Source organism: Monodelphis domestica, chromosome 3 (assembly GCF_027887165.1).
Source record: "Monodelphis domestica isolate mMonDom1 chromosome 3, mMonDom1.pri, whole genome shotgun sequence".
In the NCBI taxonomy this organism is placed as follows: domain Eukaryota; kingdom Metazoa; phylum Chordata; class Mammalia; order Didelphimorphia; family Didelphidae; genus Monodelphis; species Monodelphis domestica.
The window spans coordinates 437,232,671-437,251,470 of NC_077229.1; the positions used below are offsets into that span (position 1 = coordinate 437,232,671).

The 18,800-nt window shown below is 37.4% G+C and overlaps 1 protein-coding gene across 6 annotated transcripts in view; it reads right to left on the minus strand.

Annotated features, from left to right (window-relative positions):
- Window positions 1-477: 477 nt before the first annotated feature.
- PDZD2 (PDZ domain containing 2) overlaps window positions 478-18,800 on the minus strand; it is a 514,756-nt gene continuing 496,433 nt past the window's right edge. For 5 of the 6 annotated variants that reach the window (XM_007487504.3, XM_056824531.1, XM_056824529.1 and 2 more), the window contains 4 exons: window positions 15,838-15,939; window positions 10,066-10,336; window positions 7,357-7,494; window positions 478-3,260 (listed from right to left, as the gene is read on the minus strand). In XM_007487504.3, the coding sequence (XP_007487566.1) occupies window positions 3,094-3,260; window positions 7,357-7,494; window positions 10,066-10,336; window positions 15,838-15,939 (678 nt within the window). In that variant the 3' untranslated portion in view covers window positions 478-3,093. The remainder of the gene's footprint in view (window positions 3,261-7,356; window positions 7,495-10,065; window positions 10,337-15,837; window positions 15,940-18,800) is intronic. The other variant, XM_007487505.3, reaches the window with a different exon arrangement.

Genomic DNA, 18,800 nt, shown 5'->3' on the forward strand with positions numbered 1-18,800 from the left:
AGGAAGAATTTAAGAAAAAAATGAAATCAAAGACTTCTTTCCTTGTAGACGGTCACCACTGGTGAGTGAAAGGCTGACTTAGTCACCTTGCCTTTCTTGAAAGTGTAAACCTCCAAGAAAGGCCCATCGTCTTGAGATTTTTTCTCCCTGGCTGGGGCTTAGAGAATTTCTAACTGGTATCAGAGGAAGCCAGAGCACGTGCTTTCTCTCCCTCTCCCTTTCTCCCTCCCTCTCCTTTTCTCTCTTCCTTAATATCTTCCCTGTATCGTAAATAAACTACCATAAATTCCATTTACTTTAGTAATTCATTTTGGGATTTAGAAATTAAATCCCTGGCAACCACCTAATTAATATATTTCAGTCTCAACCACAATTAAATGTAACAGTTAGGAATAACTTTGAAATACTTTGTAAGATGTTTATAACTTAATCGGTGTGTGTTGATTTGTCTATTTGACTCAGAAATTGCAAAATGAAGCAAGTCTAAATAGTGTTTATTTTTTGAAAATTACTTTAAAAACCCATGTTTACAGAGACGCAGATTTACATAACCTAGAGAAAAAAGCAAGTCTTTAAAAAAATGTACAGTCTATTTACTATTATTGCACTCACATTTTAATAATGTACAAGGCATTTTATTTTATATAAATAAAGTATCAATGTACAACATCATACAACAGATATGATATAAATTTAGCCAAACACTTAAAATTGAAATTGATTGGGTTCCATTTGCACCTACCCATCCAAATCTACTTCAACTCTTTGAATAATATTTTCGCAATTACATATACATGCCCTAATTACAGATCATCTGCTATAGGCTCTCTGTGAATGACCAACTTGTGAAAAAGCACAAATAAAAAACAAAAGTTTTAGTTCATTTGTGTTCATTTAAAGAAGGGTTGGACCAGGAGGGTTCATCTGAAACACACATCATGCCAGAGTCTTGAATACATAAGACAAAGGGTTTCTATTTCAGATTCTAAACCAGTCATACCTTTAATGCCAATGCTGACTGACAAAAATTTACCTAATAAAAAGGCTCTAAACTTCTAGCTACCATGAGTAAGGAGTTGTGAGACTCAAATAAGATCAGCGTTCTATCATTTCCAGCTGTTGTGTAAGCCCAAAAAGACAACTACCACCATCACTACCAAATAAAATATTTTTTAAAAATACCTTACATTTCAATACTGCAAACCCCTCTCCATTTCATCCAGCCAATGAGTGTGACAGGAGGCAAGGGATGTCTCTGCTTATTTCAGTGGTCACTTGAAGGGTATTGCTTCACACTGACCCCAATGAATATAAGGAAGAAGTTTCTACTCTGATTCCTTGCACACTTCATGATAATGAAATAATCACTTAATTCCACTGAACTTCTGATCACACCATCACTCCAGCAGCCATCCTCTCTCCTTGGATGAGGAGTCAGGGCTTGGAAAGACATTGAAATTCCTCCCTCATTTGAAAGAGGCCAATAATCATAGATGCTTGGTTGGCATGGAATGCCTGGAAAATCAGCATATCAAACAGGTAGAGTGGAGATTCAACATGATTCTATGGAATACAAGTCTCTAATTTCCTTTCTCTAAGTTCACAGAATTAAGCCTTCACTTTATTCAATAAGAGAGTGAATCAATCTTCAAAGCCTATTTTATCTGAGAACAATAGTCTCCCAGAAAATATACATGCATCACACTCATTTCTAGTTTAACCACTGAAAAGAATAATTGACATCATCTGCATTTCTCATTATCTTTTTACTGAAGCAGATAAGGATTCTGAGTTATCAAGAAATATTTCTTAGCAAAGAATCCTCCTGAATCAGTTTTGATGCAAGAAATGGCACAAAAAGGAGAAAGGAGTTCCTGTGGACTGTCATATCTTTAAAAGGATGAGCCACAAGGAGGGGACTTCCAAAACAGCAATAGGGTCACAACAGTTTTCAGCAAGAAAATGCTTTTGACAAACAGAATATATTTGAAAAAGCATTATCATACAAAGGGTAACAAGCATTGCACAGCATGAGAGGGGTTCCAGGACTTGGAAGTATTAATTTCCTAAAACACCAAAAAGAAAACTTCCTCAAAATATTTTAGGGTCCAGATGTGCTCCAATGACATATCTATAAATCTACTGGCCAATTAAAGCATATTTGATTAATAAAAATAAAAATTAAAACCATTTGAAATAAAGGTCTAAAGCTTAATGACATTGACATCTTTCTATTAGTTGTTATTTTAATGACCAAACTCAATTCATTCAAGTGGAACCCAACCCATATCCCGATTTTCAAGTTCATATTCAATCAGAATGTATGTTCTGCAAAGTTGATGAATGCTGAACAGCTGGCCTGTGTTCAGAAATTTGGGGTTTTAAGAAGAAACATTATTTAATTGCTTTGTAAACAGGAAAAATATACACAGAAAAAAATACACTCCACTGCCCTCTTGGGTAGAGTTTTCTCATTTTTGCTTTTTTCTGTTTTAGACAATACCTGAGCTCACCACATGGTTAGATCATAATTTTTAACCTTTTCCTTCAGGTAATATTTACAACTATGGCAGCTTTTCATGCACCCAAAGCATCCTGTTAATTTACCCACAAAATGGTGGTCTTTTCATTTTGACTCTAAAGATGTATGTTTGAGTTCCTTCTATTGATCTGTCAGAATTGAAGACTAATTCTATTTATGCTGTCAGGAAATGATTAATTGACATGGACACAGTCTAAAACCTTATCCTGACAAGACAGCAACCAAGATTTTATATCCCTAACCTGAAAACTCTGTTGTCAGGCTAAGGATGGTCACAGACTAAAAGCCAAAAATACTCCCAATATTCAGGTTCACTGTCTCTTTGTACCCCAAAACATCAGGGTTTTTATACCCTTCCAAATTCTAGCAGGGTCTTAGGAATTCTCCTCAATGGACGGTCTGTACACGCTTCACTGGCCCACACCAATGTGGCTCTCAGTGGCTCAAGGACTCCATACTACAAGCACAAATCACTTTGAAACAAAATGAAGTGGGGGGGGGGGAGGGATTGGAGAGTCCTTTGTGGCTAATGTAATAAGCCGCCACGGGATTCATACTGCTGTTCGGTGCTTTCTAATTAGTAATTGCACAGGCCCCTCTGGGACAGACTTAATAATGTTCCAGGCATCATAGTGCATGAGCCCTGTAAGTGACTTTCCACTAATGGCAAGAATTTCATCTCCAGCTTCAATTGTCCCGGCTTGTTCTGCAGCACCACCTGTGAATAAGAACAAACAGAGAGTACTGAGTAAGGAAGCTGAAGAATTCCAATGACTTTCAGAAGCTGTGTAACTAATTTCTCACCCTGGGAGTGATTTATCCCTGAATTGCCCTCATAGCAAAATTTATGAACTTGGGGACAAGCAAAAATGAGATCAGGCTTTTCAACTGAGTAAGAGATAATCTGCTCTTAGTCAGAGTTCTTTAAGAAAACAAACCAAAAAATCCACCCAAATTAGAAAATCATCTTTTTTTAAGGCAGTTAATAAAGAAATACATGTTGGTTATACAAATTCCTAACCTTAGAAAATGAAGTTGGAATATGATTTGTCAATTGTTTATTTGGGTATATGCTTTGGGATTTTGGTTCTATAAGATTATTCACTCACTTATAAAAAATGAATAATATGGAAATATGTTTTATGTGATAATACATGCATAACCCAGATTGAATTGTTTGTCAGTTCTGGGAGGGGGAAAAGAAGAAGGGAGACAATATGGATCATATGGCTTTGGAAAACTTATGTGGAGTTTTTGTTATTTAAATTAAAAAAATTTTTTTAAAAGAAAAGAAAATGAGGTTTCTCAAGAGTAGGAAGTCCAGGAGGCTTAAAGGTTCACTTTAGAAACCATAATGGTCACCAGACAATGATTTTTAGGATAGCATACTATATTTCTGAAATCTAACTGTTAACCAGAATTGTAGTTGACTTTGAGCATCAAAACTTATGGGAGAGATCATCAGAAAAATAGTCTGATTTGAAGAAGAGAAAAAAAATATTCAAAATCTTCTTGCCCAAGGTCACTCAGCCAGCAAGTGTCTGAGGTCAGATTTAAACTCAGGAAAATGAGGATTTCTGAGTCCAGGCCTGGCACTCTCTCCACTTTGTCACTTTGTAAGTGACAAAGGAAGCTGAGGCAGAGGATAAGTGACTTCCAAAAAGGAATAACCTTTAAACCAATTAGTGTTCATTACTTCAATTTATTTTAGCTTAATTATATTGTAATTTAGTAGGAGATAATAAGCATATCCTTGTAGGAATAAGAAGAGTTATTATAGATTAAGTTTGAGATCATAAGTTTTTAATTTTCTTTCCTGGCAAAAGGAAAAGAAGTTACAAGCTTCAGCATCACTAGTTCCTGTAAACATGAAGTCCAGCAGCAACCACAGGTTTCCTCTTTCCAGCAAGCTACATAGACCTCTACAGGACACTGCTCTAGATTGGTCTTCCTAATGGTGGGTTGAGAGCTCTATTACATCTGGACATAAAAGAAACTGATACAGGACTTTGCTGTGTTTTCAATGTGTTCTTCAAGGGTACCTCATTTTGTGCTTTCTAAGGCTAAGACTGAAAATCCTTACCTTTTCTCAGTCTAATATTTACAAATTTAGTTGAAATAAGGCAAAGGCACAGTCAATATATAATTGGAGAGTTCAATTCCTAGGGAAATTTTTTGTTAATATCCCCCCCCAATTTTTTATTATTCTTTTTTTTTTAGTTTTGAGTTCCAAATTCTTTATCTTCTTCTTCGCATCCTCTATCCCACTCCTTAGTCCTCCCTGAGACAAAAAGCAATCTGATCTAGACTTTACATGTGCAGTGATGCAAAACACTTTCCATATTAATTATTTTGTAAAAGAGGGGAAGGAAGAGGAGGAAAGTGTATTTAGACTCCATCTGTTTTTTTCTCAGAGGGCAGAAGGCATTTTTCATCATGAGTCTCTGGGATGGTCTTGGATCACTGCATTGCTGAGTTCATCAGCTGCTCATCAAAACAAAATTGCTGTCATTATATATACAAAATTCTCCTAGTTCTTCTCATTTCACTTTACATCAGTTCATATGTCTTTCCAAATTTTTCTGCAATCATCCTTCTCATCACTCCCATCACAGTCGTATAATGCAAAAGCCCCTCAATTTCCAGTTCTTCACTAACACAAAAAGAGCTGTAATAAATATTTTTGTACAAATCGGTACTTTTCCCTTTTTAAAAAATCTCTTTAGGATACAGACCTAGTAATAATACTGATGGATCAAAAGCATAGTTTTAGAGTCTTTTGAGAAGAGTTCCAAATTGCTCTTCACAATGATTGGATCACAACCATTCTGGAGGGCAATTTGGAACTATGCCCAAAGGGCGACAAAAGAATATCTACCCTTTGACCCAGCCATAGCACTGCTGGGTCTGTACCCCAAAGAGATAATGGACACAAAGACTTGTACAAAAATATTCATAGCTGCGCTCTTTGTGGTGGCCCAAAACTGGAAAACGAGGGGATGCCCATCAATTGGGGAATGGCTGAACAAACTGTGGTATATGTTGGTGATGGAATACTATTGTGCTAAAAGGAATAATAAAGTGGAAGAATTCCATGGGGAACAACCTCCAGGAAGTGATGCAGAGCGAGAGGAGCAGAACCAGGAGAACATTGTACACAGAGACTAATACACTGTGGTATAATCGAACGTAATGGACTTCTCCATTAGGGGCGGTGTAATGTCCCTGAACAACTTTCAGGGATCCAGGAGAAAAAAAACACCATTCATAAGCAAAGGATAAACTATGGGAGTGGAAACACCGAGAAAAAGCAACTGCCTGAATACAGAGGTTGAGGGGACATGACAGAGGATAGACTTTAAATGAACACTCTAATGCAAATACTATCAACAAAGCAATGGGTTCAAATCAAGAAAACATCTAATGCCCAGTGGACTTACGCGTCGGCTATGGGGGGTGGGGGGAGGAAAAGAAAATGATCTATGTCTTTAACGAATAATGCTTGGAAATGATCAAATAAAATATATTTAAAAAAAAAAACAAAAAAACACAATGATTGGATCAGTTCACAACTCCACTAACCAGTGTATTATTTTTTTTTACTTATTTAATTTTTAAAAAATTTTAAACATTATTTTATTTGGTCATTTCCAAACATTATTCACTGGAAACAAAGATCATTTTCTTTTCCTCCCCGCCCCCCCTCCCACCACCTTTCCCTCTCCCATAGCCGACGCACGATTCCACTTAACCAGTGTATTATTAGTGTCTCAATTTTCCCACATCCCCGCCAACATTTATTGTTTCCTTTTACTGTTACATTAGCCAATCTGATAGGTGTGAAATGGTACTTCAGGTTTGGTTTTATTTGCATTTCTCTAATTAAGTGATTTGGAGCACTCTTTCCACATATGACTATACACAGCTTTGATTTCTTCATGTGAAAACTGCCTTTGACTATCACATCCTTTGACTATTCACTGAAAAAAGAGTTTCGTTGTACAGAGACTGATACATTGTGGTACAATCGAATGTAATGGACTCCTCCATTGGTGGTAATGCAACGACCCTGAACAAGCTAGAGGGGTACAGGAGAAAAAACTATCCACATCCAGAGGAAAAACTGTGGGAGTAGAAACACAGAAGAAAAACGACTGCTTAATGACATGGGTCAAAGGTGATATGAATGGGGAAATAGACTCCAAATGAACATCCTATTGCAAATACCAACAACATGGAAAGAGGTTCTGATCAAGAACACAGGCAATACCCAGTCAAATTGTGCACTGGCTATGGGAGGGGTGGGGGAGCGGAGGGGGGAATAGAAAATGATTTTTGTAACCAAGGAACAATGTTTGAAATTAAAAAGAAAAAAGAAAAAAAAGAAAAATGAGTTTCATTTTTATGTTTAACTATTCAAGAAATTAGACCTTTATCAGATATATTTGTTGTAAAAACATTTTCCCAACTTTCTGCTTTTCCTCTAATTGTGGTTGCATATGTTTTGTTTATGCAAAATCATTTTAATATGATCAAAATTATCCATTTTATGTTTTATAATGCTCTCTATCTCTTGTTTGGTCCTAAATGCCTCCCTTATCCATAGATCTGACATGCTCCCCTAATAATCCCTGGGACTCTTAATGCACATAGTACTTTTTACAGCGATAAGTCTTGTTAACTAAGGTATTCCACGTGCATAAAAAAAAAAATGCCTGAGCTCTTCCCAGTTGAAATGAAAACTTTTAAAGCTTTACATCAAGAAAACAAATTGCACATCACAGGAAGTTTAGTAAGTCTCTTAAGCAGAGTACCTTTAAACACTCGCTTTATTAACAATGGTCGGTCTCCAGCCACAGATGCTTTTCCTCCATCAAGACTGAAGCCTAGACCAGCGGAAGTCTTCAATAACTCAACCCATACTGCACCATTCAGATCTGTCTGTCTGCCTGCTGCAACAAAAGTCAGAAATGAGGTGTTAGGATCCCATCCATGTTCCTTCTTCTCACAGTCATGCAGATATCCTTGAATCAAGTTTTCTTCAAAACGAACTCTCACGTATAGTTAAGAAATTATATTAGCCTCTGGTGTCCCCCAGTATTAGCTCTGACCAGAGAAGGTCAGCAGGCTTTTCCCAGAGGTTAGCAAAAAGGGGCAAGTAGAATATTAGGCCAAGAAGGTCTTGGTTCAAATCTTCCCCTCAGCACTTTGCTTTGCTAGCTGTGTGGCTCTGGAAAAATCCCTTCCCCTCTTTGAGCCTCAGTTTTCTCATCTGTAAAATAGGATCATAATAGCACCTACCTGCTAGGGTTTTTGTAAAGATCAAATGAGAGAACAATCTGTAACACACTTTGTGTCAAATGTCATTATCATCATTAGTAATAGTAGTAACTGTTATTATTAGCAATAAGAATTATTACTAGTTAATATTATTAAATTTTTATCCGTAATAAAAACCTCAACATTTAGTCAGTGCTTTAAAGGCTATTTAAAAGGCTTTACATACTGTACCTCAGGTAAGTCTCACAACAAACATGACAGTGTAGCAGGACATAGTATCACAGACTGAGATCCAGTATTATTATGCCATCAAAGTATAGTGTGACAAGAGGTCTGACCTCAAAATCAGGAAGACTTCGGTTCAGAATCTATCTCTGACCCGTGCTTGTTGCCTGACTCCAGGAAAAATATTTAATTTCTCAGAGCTCTCGATCACTCTCTAAGACTCTTTATTGCAGAGCAAACACTGATTTTTAGTGATAGGAGAGATTCTGTATCCTTGAATCCTAGATGCCAATGAAAATTGGATCCTATTCCCATCCCTATTGTCATACCCATTTTATGGATAAAAAAACCAAGTCTCAGAGAGATCAGAGAAGTAGGATCTGAAATGTCCTGGAGTAGAATCACAACTGAACACATACCTGTCTAAGTGATGTTTGAAGCAAAGTCTAGGAAGGTATAGACTAGGGAACTGACTTCTTTCTCCAGATTTTTGGAATTTGTTCATTTCAAAACAGGGAGGTAAAGGCATGATCAGAGAACCTGGGTTTCCTTAAATGTGGCTGAAAAAAATGTCCTTTCTGACCTGTTTAAGAGGCCAAGGCTAAATTTCCTATAGCCCAAGGCTAGATTTAGAATTGCATAGAGAGAAGCAGATAGTAGCTGTCTTCAATTTGCTCCTGTGGGGTCTTCTCTATATAGTCTTCCTCATCCTCAACACTAAAGGGAGCCTTCACTTGGTAAAAATCTTCGAAGCATTAATTGAGCCACATAAGGAAGTTTTGCAATTTTGTGGATATCCACAATTCAAAAATCAGTTATCAACTGGTGACATTAATTTGGGCTGAGGTCAAGAGATCTTAGGATCTTGGCTTTATAGTTAAGAGGGAGCGTGGAGGCCATCTGGTATAATCCTTCATTTTACAGATTAGGAAATATATGCCCCAAGAGATCAGGTGATAAAGGCAGGTCCAACCAAGGACCTTTGACTCCAAAAATCACTTATTCTTTCCTGGCATTAACACTCTCAAAATGAATGCTTTGAAACTGTTACAAAGACATACGTTAATAGTTTAAAAAGAAAAGTCTATGTAAGCATAAGTTGCAGGGAAAATAGAGACTTATTCACCTGGGAGTTTTGTAAATCAATGAAATCACAAATCTGGTTTGGGGGAGAGAGAGGGAGGGGGGGGAGATGGAGAGGAAGAAGGAGAAGGAGAAGGAGAGAGAGGGAGAGAGGGAGGGAGGGAGGGAGGGGGAGGGAGGGAGAGAGAGAGAGAGAGAGAGAGAGAGAGAGAGAGAGAGAGAGAGAGAGAGAGAGAGAGAGAGAGAGAGAGAGAGAGAGAGAGAGAGAGAGAGAAGAGAGAGAGAGAGAGACAGAGAGAGACAGAGAGAGACAGAGAGAGACAGAGAGAGACAGAGAGACAGAGAGACAGAGACAGACAGAGAGAGACAGAGAAAGAGAGACAGACAGACAGACAGACACACACACACACACCTTGGACTTTGGAGTACACAGACCCCAGAATAGACAGAGGTCTCTGGAAGCTGGCACCATTGGATAGAGACTCTAGAGCATTTGTTTCTAGGGATGCTGTAAAATGGAGATTTGAACCCCAGACTTCAATTCCCAGAAGTCCTTGGTAGTTTCCAGAATTCCCTATAGTATCACCCTGAGTCCTCACCTGAGTGTGAGAACACAATTTGTATTTAAATTGACTCTCTGTCTACTTCAGCTCTCTCTCAGCTTCCGCTTCTAAGCACATGTGTCTCTCAAGGTGTAGTAAGTGAAATTAAATGGGCCTTTCAGTCCTCCTAGGCACGTGCTTTCTTATTTTGTATTTTCTTTCTTTCTTAATTCTAATAATCTTTAATAAACCTCATAAAATATAATACTTTTAGTAGAGAAACTAATTTTAATTTTAACATGCTACTGTTATGAGTAGATATGGAGGTTCATTACCGTGACCCAAATGCCCCAGTTTCCCACATCCCTCTGGTTCTAGAGACTGACATCTCACCTATTCCAAGTTCCAAGATAACATCCTTTTGGGATATTGACACCTTTCCACTTGCAGGTGTGGGTTCTTGTCTTGTAGAGCCCCTGTCCTGGTCTTTCCCTTTCTTGACGACAACAACAGCATCTTTGTGCATCTTTGCTTGGTGAAGAGCATTCAAAACATCTCCATGGATGGAACCAGTCAATGAGGTGCCATTAATTGATAAAAGGAGATCTCCTCTGTGGATGCTCCCTTCCTGAGAAGCAACTCCCTGAGAAAACACTCTGTGGACCTGTAAAAATGAGGGGAAAGGAAGACAAAAGCAAACCTATTCATATTTTTTAATAGGCAATGCAGTATATAATTTTAAATGACATGTCTTTTCAAACAGATTTCTTCTTTGGTAATCCTTTTCCCTTCTGCCTCCTTACCTAGAGCTTTCAAACACAGTCAAATCTCCCCCAACCTTAAAACAATCAAATAATAAAAAGCCAAACCCCTTCACTAGATTTTACCATCTCCTCATGCTATTGTCCTGTATCTCCCCTCCCTTCCTCAATCAATGTGCTAGAAAAAGCTAACTATACTTGCTGTTCCCACTTTTCTCCTATCACTGGCTCCTCAAACCCTTTGAAGTCTGACTTCTGACTTCACCAACTGAAACAACTCTCTTCAAGGTGAATGATGACTTTTTTTTTAACCCTGACCTTTTCTAAAGAATGGATTGAAAACTAGAATCCCACAATAATCCCTTGCCTTCTCTATAGACTTCAAGGCAGAAGAGTAATAAACACTAGACAACTGGGGTTAAGTGACTTGCCCAGGGTCACACAGCTTGGCAGTATGAGAGGCCAGATTTGAACCAGGTCTGGCTATTTATCATTGAGTCACTTTGCTATCCCTCAATGACCTCTTAAATATTCAATTTGATAGTGGGTTTTTTTTTCAGTCTTCATCTTTACTGAACTTAATACTTTTAACCACTATCCCCTCCTAGTTATTCTCTCCTCCATAGGTTTTTGTCTCTCTAGGTTACTCTCCTATATATCTGATCTCTTTTCAGTCTCCTTTGATGGATTATAATTCATATTATGTCCCTCAAGGGTTCAAGCTGTATAGGAAATTTTTCCTTTTATATAAACTACTGGTAAGCCTTTAAAAATAGTTATTACATATTTTAAAATCTTTTTGATTTTCATAGATCTGATTCTACTCACTTCACTTTGCATCTGTTCATATATATAACTTTCCATGTTTTCCTGAAATCATCTCCCTCACCATTTCTGATAGCACTCACAACTTGTTCAACCATTCTCCAGTTGACAGACTTCCCTTCAGTTTCCAATTCTTTGCCACCTTAAAGAGCTGCTATAAATAATTTTGTACATACAAATCCATTTCCTTTTTCTTTGATCTCTTTGGGATTGTATTAATTAGAATCTTCTGACTTCATTTCTTAGAAGCCCCTTAGTATTTCCCAAAATTCCTTTTAATCTCTCATGAACCTCCATGTTTGCATGATTACTGATTGTATTTAAGTGGTGATAGCTCCTACCACGGGCTCTTTCTCTTTGACCTGTGACCAGGCTGAATTCAGGCAGTTCTCTTGCTTTAGTCATTATTAATAAAACTTTATAAAATATAATATTTAGCTATTGTATATTAATTTTAATCTTTACATTTTGGCTGACTATGAAAAGATAGAATTCTCAAATATTTTAAAGATAGAATAGACATATTTTTTCAAGCCTGTGTTCCTGCCTGCCCAACTGTTCATGTCATCGAGGCTATTGTGCTGCTCCTGCTCCTGATTCAGCCTGAGCTGTACCTTCCCAGTCTCCATCCCTCCAACAGCCTGTGACCAGACCCTCATGTCACTCCAAGCCACATTTTTTTTCCCCACAGATGGTGATGTATAAAAATCATTTTCCCCCAATCCCTTTTCACACTCCACATGTGTGTTTCTAGCCTGTCAGAGCCATTTTTCAGTGTGGAGAAAAGAACTCCACACCACCTAATTTTCAAGCAGATTTTTTTTAAAGCTGATCCTGAACTCCTAGTTTAGAGGGGTGTTACTAAGGTTTTTCACAGTTAGTTCCAAATCATTGGATTTAAAGTCAGTTTTGGGAAATAAGCCTGTTCTTTTTTCCTTCTTTCTCTTGACCCAAAACACCAAGGAGCAGTACTTTTTCTATCATATGCAAATATGCCTTTGTTTTCTCTCAAAGTTTTGCCCCTAGGGAGGAGGTGAAAGATCAACACTTTTCCAAGCCTCCTAACTAATTCCTTTCCATTCTGCCTTTTTTAAAAAAATGCTATTTCAAACCATTCTTCAAACTCTCAAAGAACAATTTGAATTGCTTGAGCTAGGCAAGCACATATTGGCTCAGCTTGAATCTTTTACTAGAAGCTTGTATTTTCATTGGCTATTTCCTGTTCTGCTTACATCTCAAGAATATGCAGTGAACTATGTTACTTAAACTACAAACCAAACTGAAATATTTTGACAAAGTTCTAAAAGTCTTAAATACTGTCAACATGCTAAGTGGAGATTCTGCCCAATGCTTCTATCAGAAACTTCAGAGCTCTGACAAGAAATCTAAATGAATAATAAATACTGAGGGAGGGGAAGGAAACTTTAAAAGAGATCTGGAAATTTATTGTAACTATTTTGAGTTCATTCTCCTCCTATAATATAGAACAAGACTATTGGAATTGGTTAAAAACGATTTTGACTGCATTGCCTGCCTGCACCTTCTCATTTGTTTTTATTATTGTATTTATTGATTACTTTAAAGTTTAAATTTTTTAAGTTTATCTGTATTAATCTAGTCAATACCTTTCTATAATAGTGAATCATTTTAAGCTTGTATGTTTTGCCTATATTGATCTTTAATTTGTACCTTTACCTTTTCTGAAGAACAAAATATTATATAAGCCCATGAAAATCTTGCCCGAATCCTTATCATTAGATCCATCAAAAATCACATGTTGCCTTTGTGAATTGTCACATAGATGATGATGGATGGATGTGATTTTTAAATCTCCTCCATCTTGCTTGGTCTAGCATTCAAAATTGTGTACACACACATTACACGGGCATGCACTAGTCAGTGACAAATCAGAAATAACTAACTGCCCACCTGGGCTGCCCTGAGCCAAGCTTGAGCCACCATTGGCACTTGTGAGGCGCAGGAAGGTGAGGTAGAGAACAGCCTCTGGAGTTCGATCACTTCCTGTGGACAGGGCTAGGCGCCAGTTCGTTCTAGGAGCTCGAGTAGGGAGGAGGCCTGCAGGCAGTTTTCCTTCAGATAGGTCCTGAGTGAAAGGACTTCTCTATCTTGGTCTTCCAAGATCTAAACTCCCTTATGGCTCTGCCAGAAGGTTTAGTTAACCTCTTTCCTTCTCTCCCTCTCCTTCTTTATTACTCCCATTGTGATTAAACTACCATAAAACTCCATTCTGACTTGAGTGTTTCATTTAGGATTTTCATAAGTAAAATCCTTGGCGACCTTAAATTAATATATATCAATCTTTTTTAAAACTGATTTCAATAACACATGGGCTTCATCAAAAGTTATATACAACCCTTAGAGAATTTAATGAGAATTACAATTTAAATTGTAATTTTAAGGGGCCTACAGAAATATTTTTAATAACTAGTGGTTTCTGAATATTTTTTAATATTTATATTATCAAGAATGTTGTATTAAAGGCAAAAAAGTTCATATAAAGCAAGAAGTCAAAAAGGGCTTTTGTGTATGCATAATTATTTGACTCATCATTTTAATTTACTTCCACCAGAACAATCTAGATTTCTTGGTGATGTTTTAGATCCAAATAAGTTTTACTTTGTTTAAAAATATATTTGCCAAGGTTGAAAGATTTGCTATATTTATAAAAATTGTGACAAATAGCCATCAGTTCATAGGTTTTTTTAATGTCATACAGCAACTTATATGAAATATGATAGTGGGTTTGTTTTCTATTATAGTTAGCTGGGCTATTGTGAATTTTGGGGACTTTGGTACTTCTTTGAATGTGCATTATCTACTATATTACTGTTTTATTCTGAAAATCATAATGCACCCACACTGTGGTTCATGGCCAAGTTAAAAAGGAAATGGATCTCAATTTTTAGTGAGTAACCTTTGTAGTCCACCTCTCCTCGGCTGACACAATGTCACTGATTATAAGCTACATATTTTTGATTTTTAAAATGTTTTTTTATTTTTCCTTGCATGTGGAATATAGCATCTGAGTTTTATTTTTTTCTCTCCCTTTTGTATTCGAAGCACATGTCAACAGTATTGAGAAGATTTTTTTTCACTTTTTGATTTTGCAATAATATAAGTTTAAAATACATTTGTTCTAATATTAATGCATACCCCAAAGATTTATACTATAAAAATGATGCCATTGATTGTTTAAAAATTATGGGACTTTGCTTCATGATTCTGTCTGATTCCAGAAGAAGGGAATACACAAAAAAGCCACTGTACACAGATCACCTGCATAGTGCCTATGGAACAAAGGTCAAAGAGACTGATCCCAGTGGGACTGATGTTAATTTTGAGCCAAGACAAGAGGACTTGGACTTGTTTGGGGTTCTAGGTTGTGACGTTTTGAAATATGTCAGAGGCTGGACTTCCTCTGAGCCACATTCTATCAAGCACCTCCTTTTCACTGCCTTCCTGGCTCTTATTTGCTGCTGAAATCTAGTCTCTTTTCTGTCTTTCACAGTATGGTAAACTTTCTGTACTCCTGGCTACTGATGGGGTAAGTGCATAATTGCTTAAATCATTTTAATTGGGTCCTGATTCAAGGATCTGTTATAGGTTTGTTTTTCCTTTTCTTAGATTTTTTAGACATAAGACTTCTACATTTTGTATTTTATTCACAAGCTATTTTTCTCTCTTATTTGGATTTTTGATGTTTTTTATTTTCTTTTACAAATTGATTCACATACCTCATAACTCAGCCATGCATTCCTGAGTGATCCCTGAGTTTGCTATTATTCACCTCATGGGGGCCAAGTTATTGTTGTTGAACTTTGATTTAAATTTGAGCAATTTTAGGATGAGAAATTTGCTACTTCCCTGAGTCCAGAATATGCCATGAATATAGATGGCTGCAAAGACCACATGCTACCCCAGAAGATCCAGTGTGAACTTTGGGATGTGAATTGAACTATGGGGGGTTGAAATATCTTTGTTTTGAATGTATACTCTTATGCCAAGGGGAATGCCCCCAAATTGGCTTTTCGTCAACCTAGTAATCATTGGTTTTGTTCTCTTTTCCTTTTACCTACAAATTATTGCAATTTTTAAGTTGATTATGTTTTCATGATCCATTGGGGAGACTGGTCTCCAAAAGGATCACAGGGGGAGTGTATTAATTGGAATCTTTGAACTTCATCTCCCAGGAGCCCCTTAGTATTTTTCAAAATTCCCTTTAATCTCTCCTGCACTTTCATGTTTGTGAGATTATGTGATTGTATTTAAGTGATGGTAGCTTCTCCCATACACTTTTTCTCTTTGACCTGTGACCCGGCTGAATTCAGGTAGTTCTTTTGCTTTAGTTATTAATAAAACATTATAAATATAATATTTAGTTATTGTATATTAATTTTAATCTTTACAGGATACAGACCTAGTACTGGCATTGCTCGATATACACAGAAAAACTGGTAGCTTTTAAAAGTACATTATAACTCACAATGTGAGCAATTGATCCAAATTTTAGATGACTGGCAGGCAGTTTCCCTGGGGGAAACCTGAGACCATCACTTACAGTAATTGATTTCTGTTCCAGATCTACTCCACCTGCCACGCTGAATCCCAGACCTGAGCCACTTTCTTTATTCAAGACAACAAAGGAAATATCTTCTTTATTCTAAAAGAAACAGAAATGAAATATTATGCTTTTTTTCTCTTACCAAGACAAAATAAAATTATGTAAATAAGTCACTCTCTAGACCAGACTTCTTTATTCATGGTCTTTTCCACATAGTATTAGATAGGACTCTTGGGCTTAGAATCAGAAGCCAGAGGTTCGAATCCTCTTCTGCTATAATGATATTTATATTAGCTGTGTACTTCTGAGCATATCTCAATCTGAGTCTCAGTTGCACAATTAGAGATGCTACTATTAATTTATTAATTTCACAAGACTTCTTGTGAGGAAAACTTTGTAAACCTTATAGCTTATATTTGTGGAGCTCTCAGCAATGTAAAAAGCACATTCACATCCCTTATCTCAATTAATCCTCTGAATAATACTCTGAAGAAGACAGCTATTATCATTCCAATTTTGTAGAAGGGAAAACCTACACCTAGCTTTGTTTATTTCTAAGTCTTGTTTCCTTTAATCTACTTTTTTCCCCCTTTCTTTTTCACTTTTTTTTAAGCCCTTACATTCTGTCTTAGTATCAGTTCTAAGTTAAAATACCAGCTAGGATCCGCATCCAGAAAAAGACCTGTGGGAGTAGAAATACATTAGAAAAACAACTGCTTGATCACATGGTTCAATGGGGATATGATTGGGGATGTAGACTCTAAAGGATCACCCTAGTGCAAATACTTAAAATATGGAAATTGGTCTTGATCAATGACACACGTAAAACCCAGTGGAATTGCTCATTGGCTACTGAAGGGGGGTGGGAAGAGCAGAGGGAAAGAACATGAATCATGTAACCATAGAAAAATATGCTAAATTAATTAAGTAAATGTTAAAAAAAAAAAGAGCAGCTAGGGCTAGGCAATTGGGGTTAAGTTACTTGCCCAGGGTCACACAGTTAGGAAGTATCTGAGGCCTCTCAACTCCAGGCCTGACATTCTATTCATTGTGCTCCTTAGTTACCCCTTTTTATTCACTTTTGGAAAGGTACCAAACTAAAAGTGGTCCATGGTGCCTTAAATCTATCATAATTTTTTTTAAGAAAAGATTTCCATGCTCCAATGATCTGTGAATAAAGAGGCAGGGACATCTAATAGATAGTTATCCTGTGTGTCATCCTATACCATACTGAAAGAACACATGTACCTTGAATAAGCAGTGAACCACTGCCCAGGACAAGGTGTGCCATTCAGGTTTAACACTCAAAACATGAAAACCTCCCAGCAAAGGAAGGATGTTAACTAGACCTCCTGCTGATCCTCAGGAGCCAAAGTGCCGTCTCCAATAATGCTTGTGGCTAACCTCCAACCTAAAGCTGTGCCAGGAATTGTCAGCATTAATATACCAAGGCCATCTCATAGATAAGATTTCCATGGAGAATGTGACTTAATACACTTATATTTAAATAATCTGCAGTTTTAGTTCTATCTGAGACAAGCAGGGAGTCTGCAGGTATAAAGTTCTAGATCTAATATGTCCAATGAAATAAAACCTAGCAGGAGTCCAAAATAAACAGAATTGGCTATTTTACTTTATTTATCCTTGTTTTTTTGGGGGAAAAAAATACTACCATTCACTACTCAATGACACTTCCCTTCTTACTTCAGTCTCTACTTTTGGCACAGCAGATCTAGGCAAGAGGATTCAAACAGTTGAGTATTTCTGATAGATGAGTGTATGTGTGAGAAGATAGGGAGGGGAGGGAGGGAGAGAAAGAGAGGGAGGGAGGGAGAGGGAGAGGGAGGGAGAGAGGGAGGGAGAGAGGGAGAGAGAGAGAGAGAGAATGCTAGAAGTTATTGTATTGGGGGGAGTTGTGTAAGCCTTTGTAGGTCAGTGGAGGGGCCTGATCCTATAGATGAGGATGAAATCATCTCTTTTGTGTTAGAAAAATAGCTACTTTTGGCACAGCAGAGCTAGGCAAGAGGATTCAAACAGTTGAGTATTTCTGATAGATGAGTGTATGTGTGAGAAGATAGGGAGGGGAGGGAGGGAGAGAGAGAGGGAGAGAGAGAGAGAGAGAGAGAGAGAGAGAGAGAGAGAGAGAGAGAGAGAGAGAGAGAGAGAGAGACAGGAGACAGAGAGAGACAGGAGACAGAGAGAGACAGAGACAGAGAGAGGCAGAGACAAAGACAGAGAGAGAGACAGAGACAGAGACAGAGACAGAGACAGAGACAGAGACAGAGAGAGAGAGAGAGAGAGAGAGAGAGAGAGAGAGAGAGAGAGAGAGAGAGAGGAGACAGAGAGAGACAGGAGACAGAGAGAGACAGGAGACAGAGAGAGACAGAGACAGAGAGAGGCAGAAACAAAGACAGAGAGAGAGACAGAGACAGAGACAGAGACAGAGAGAGGCAGAGAGAGAGAGAGAGAGAGAGAGAGAGAGAGAGAGAGAGAGAGAGAGAGAGAGAGAGAGAGAGAGAGAGAGAGAATCCCAGCCTTAGATACACTTACTGGCTGTGGAGTACTAGTCAAGTCACTTATCCTCTGTTTTCCTTAATACACTGGAGAAGGAAATGGTAAACCACCCTAATATCTTTGCCAAGAAAAGGTTATACATAGTAGAAAGAGAAGAAATCAGCAGCAAAAATAACATTAGGCAATTCCCTTGAAAGGTAGAATGACTGTTAGTCTACATTAGTAAAGGATGTTTCCTTATTGGGAATTCTCCAGATATAGTCTGGCTTAAAAAAAATCATCCTACATCAAATTAGCATTATATAGTTTAAATTCTCATTTAATCTTATTATTAGTCAGTCTAATAGGGTCACTTGCACAGAGCTGACATTAATAAATGGTTGAATTGAATTGATGTGGACAGGACAGATACTATTCCCATCTTACAGATTTGGAAACTGAGGTTC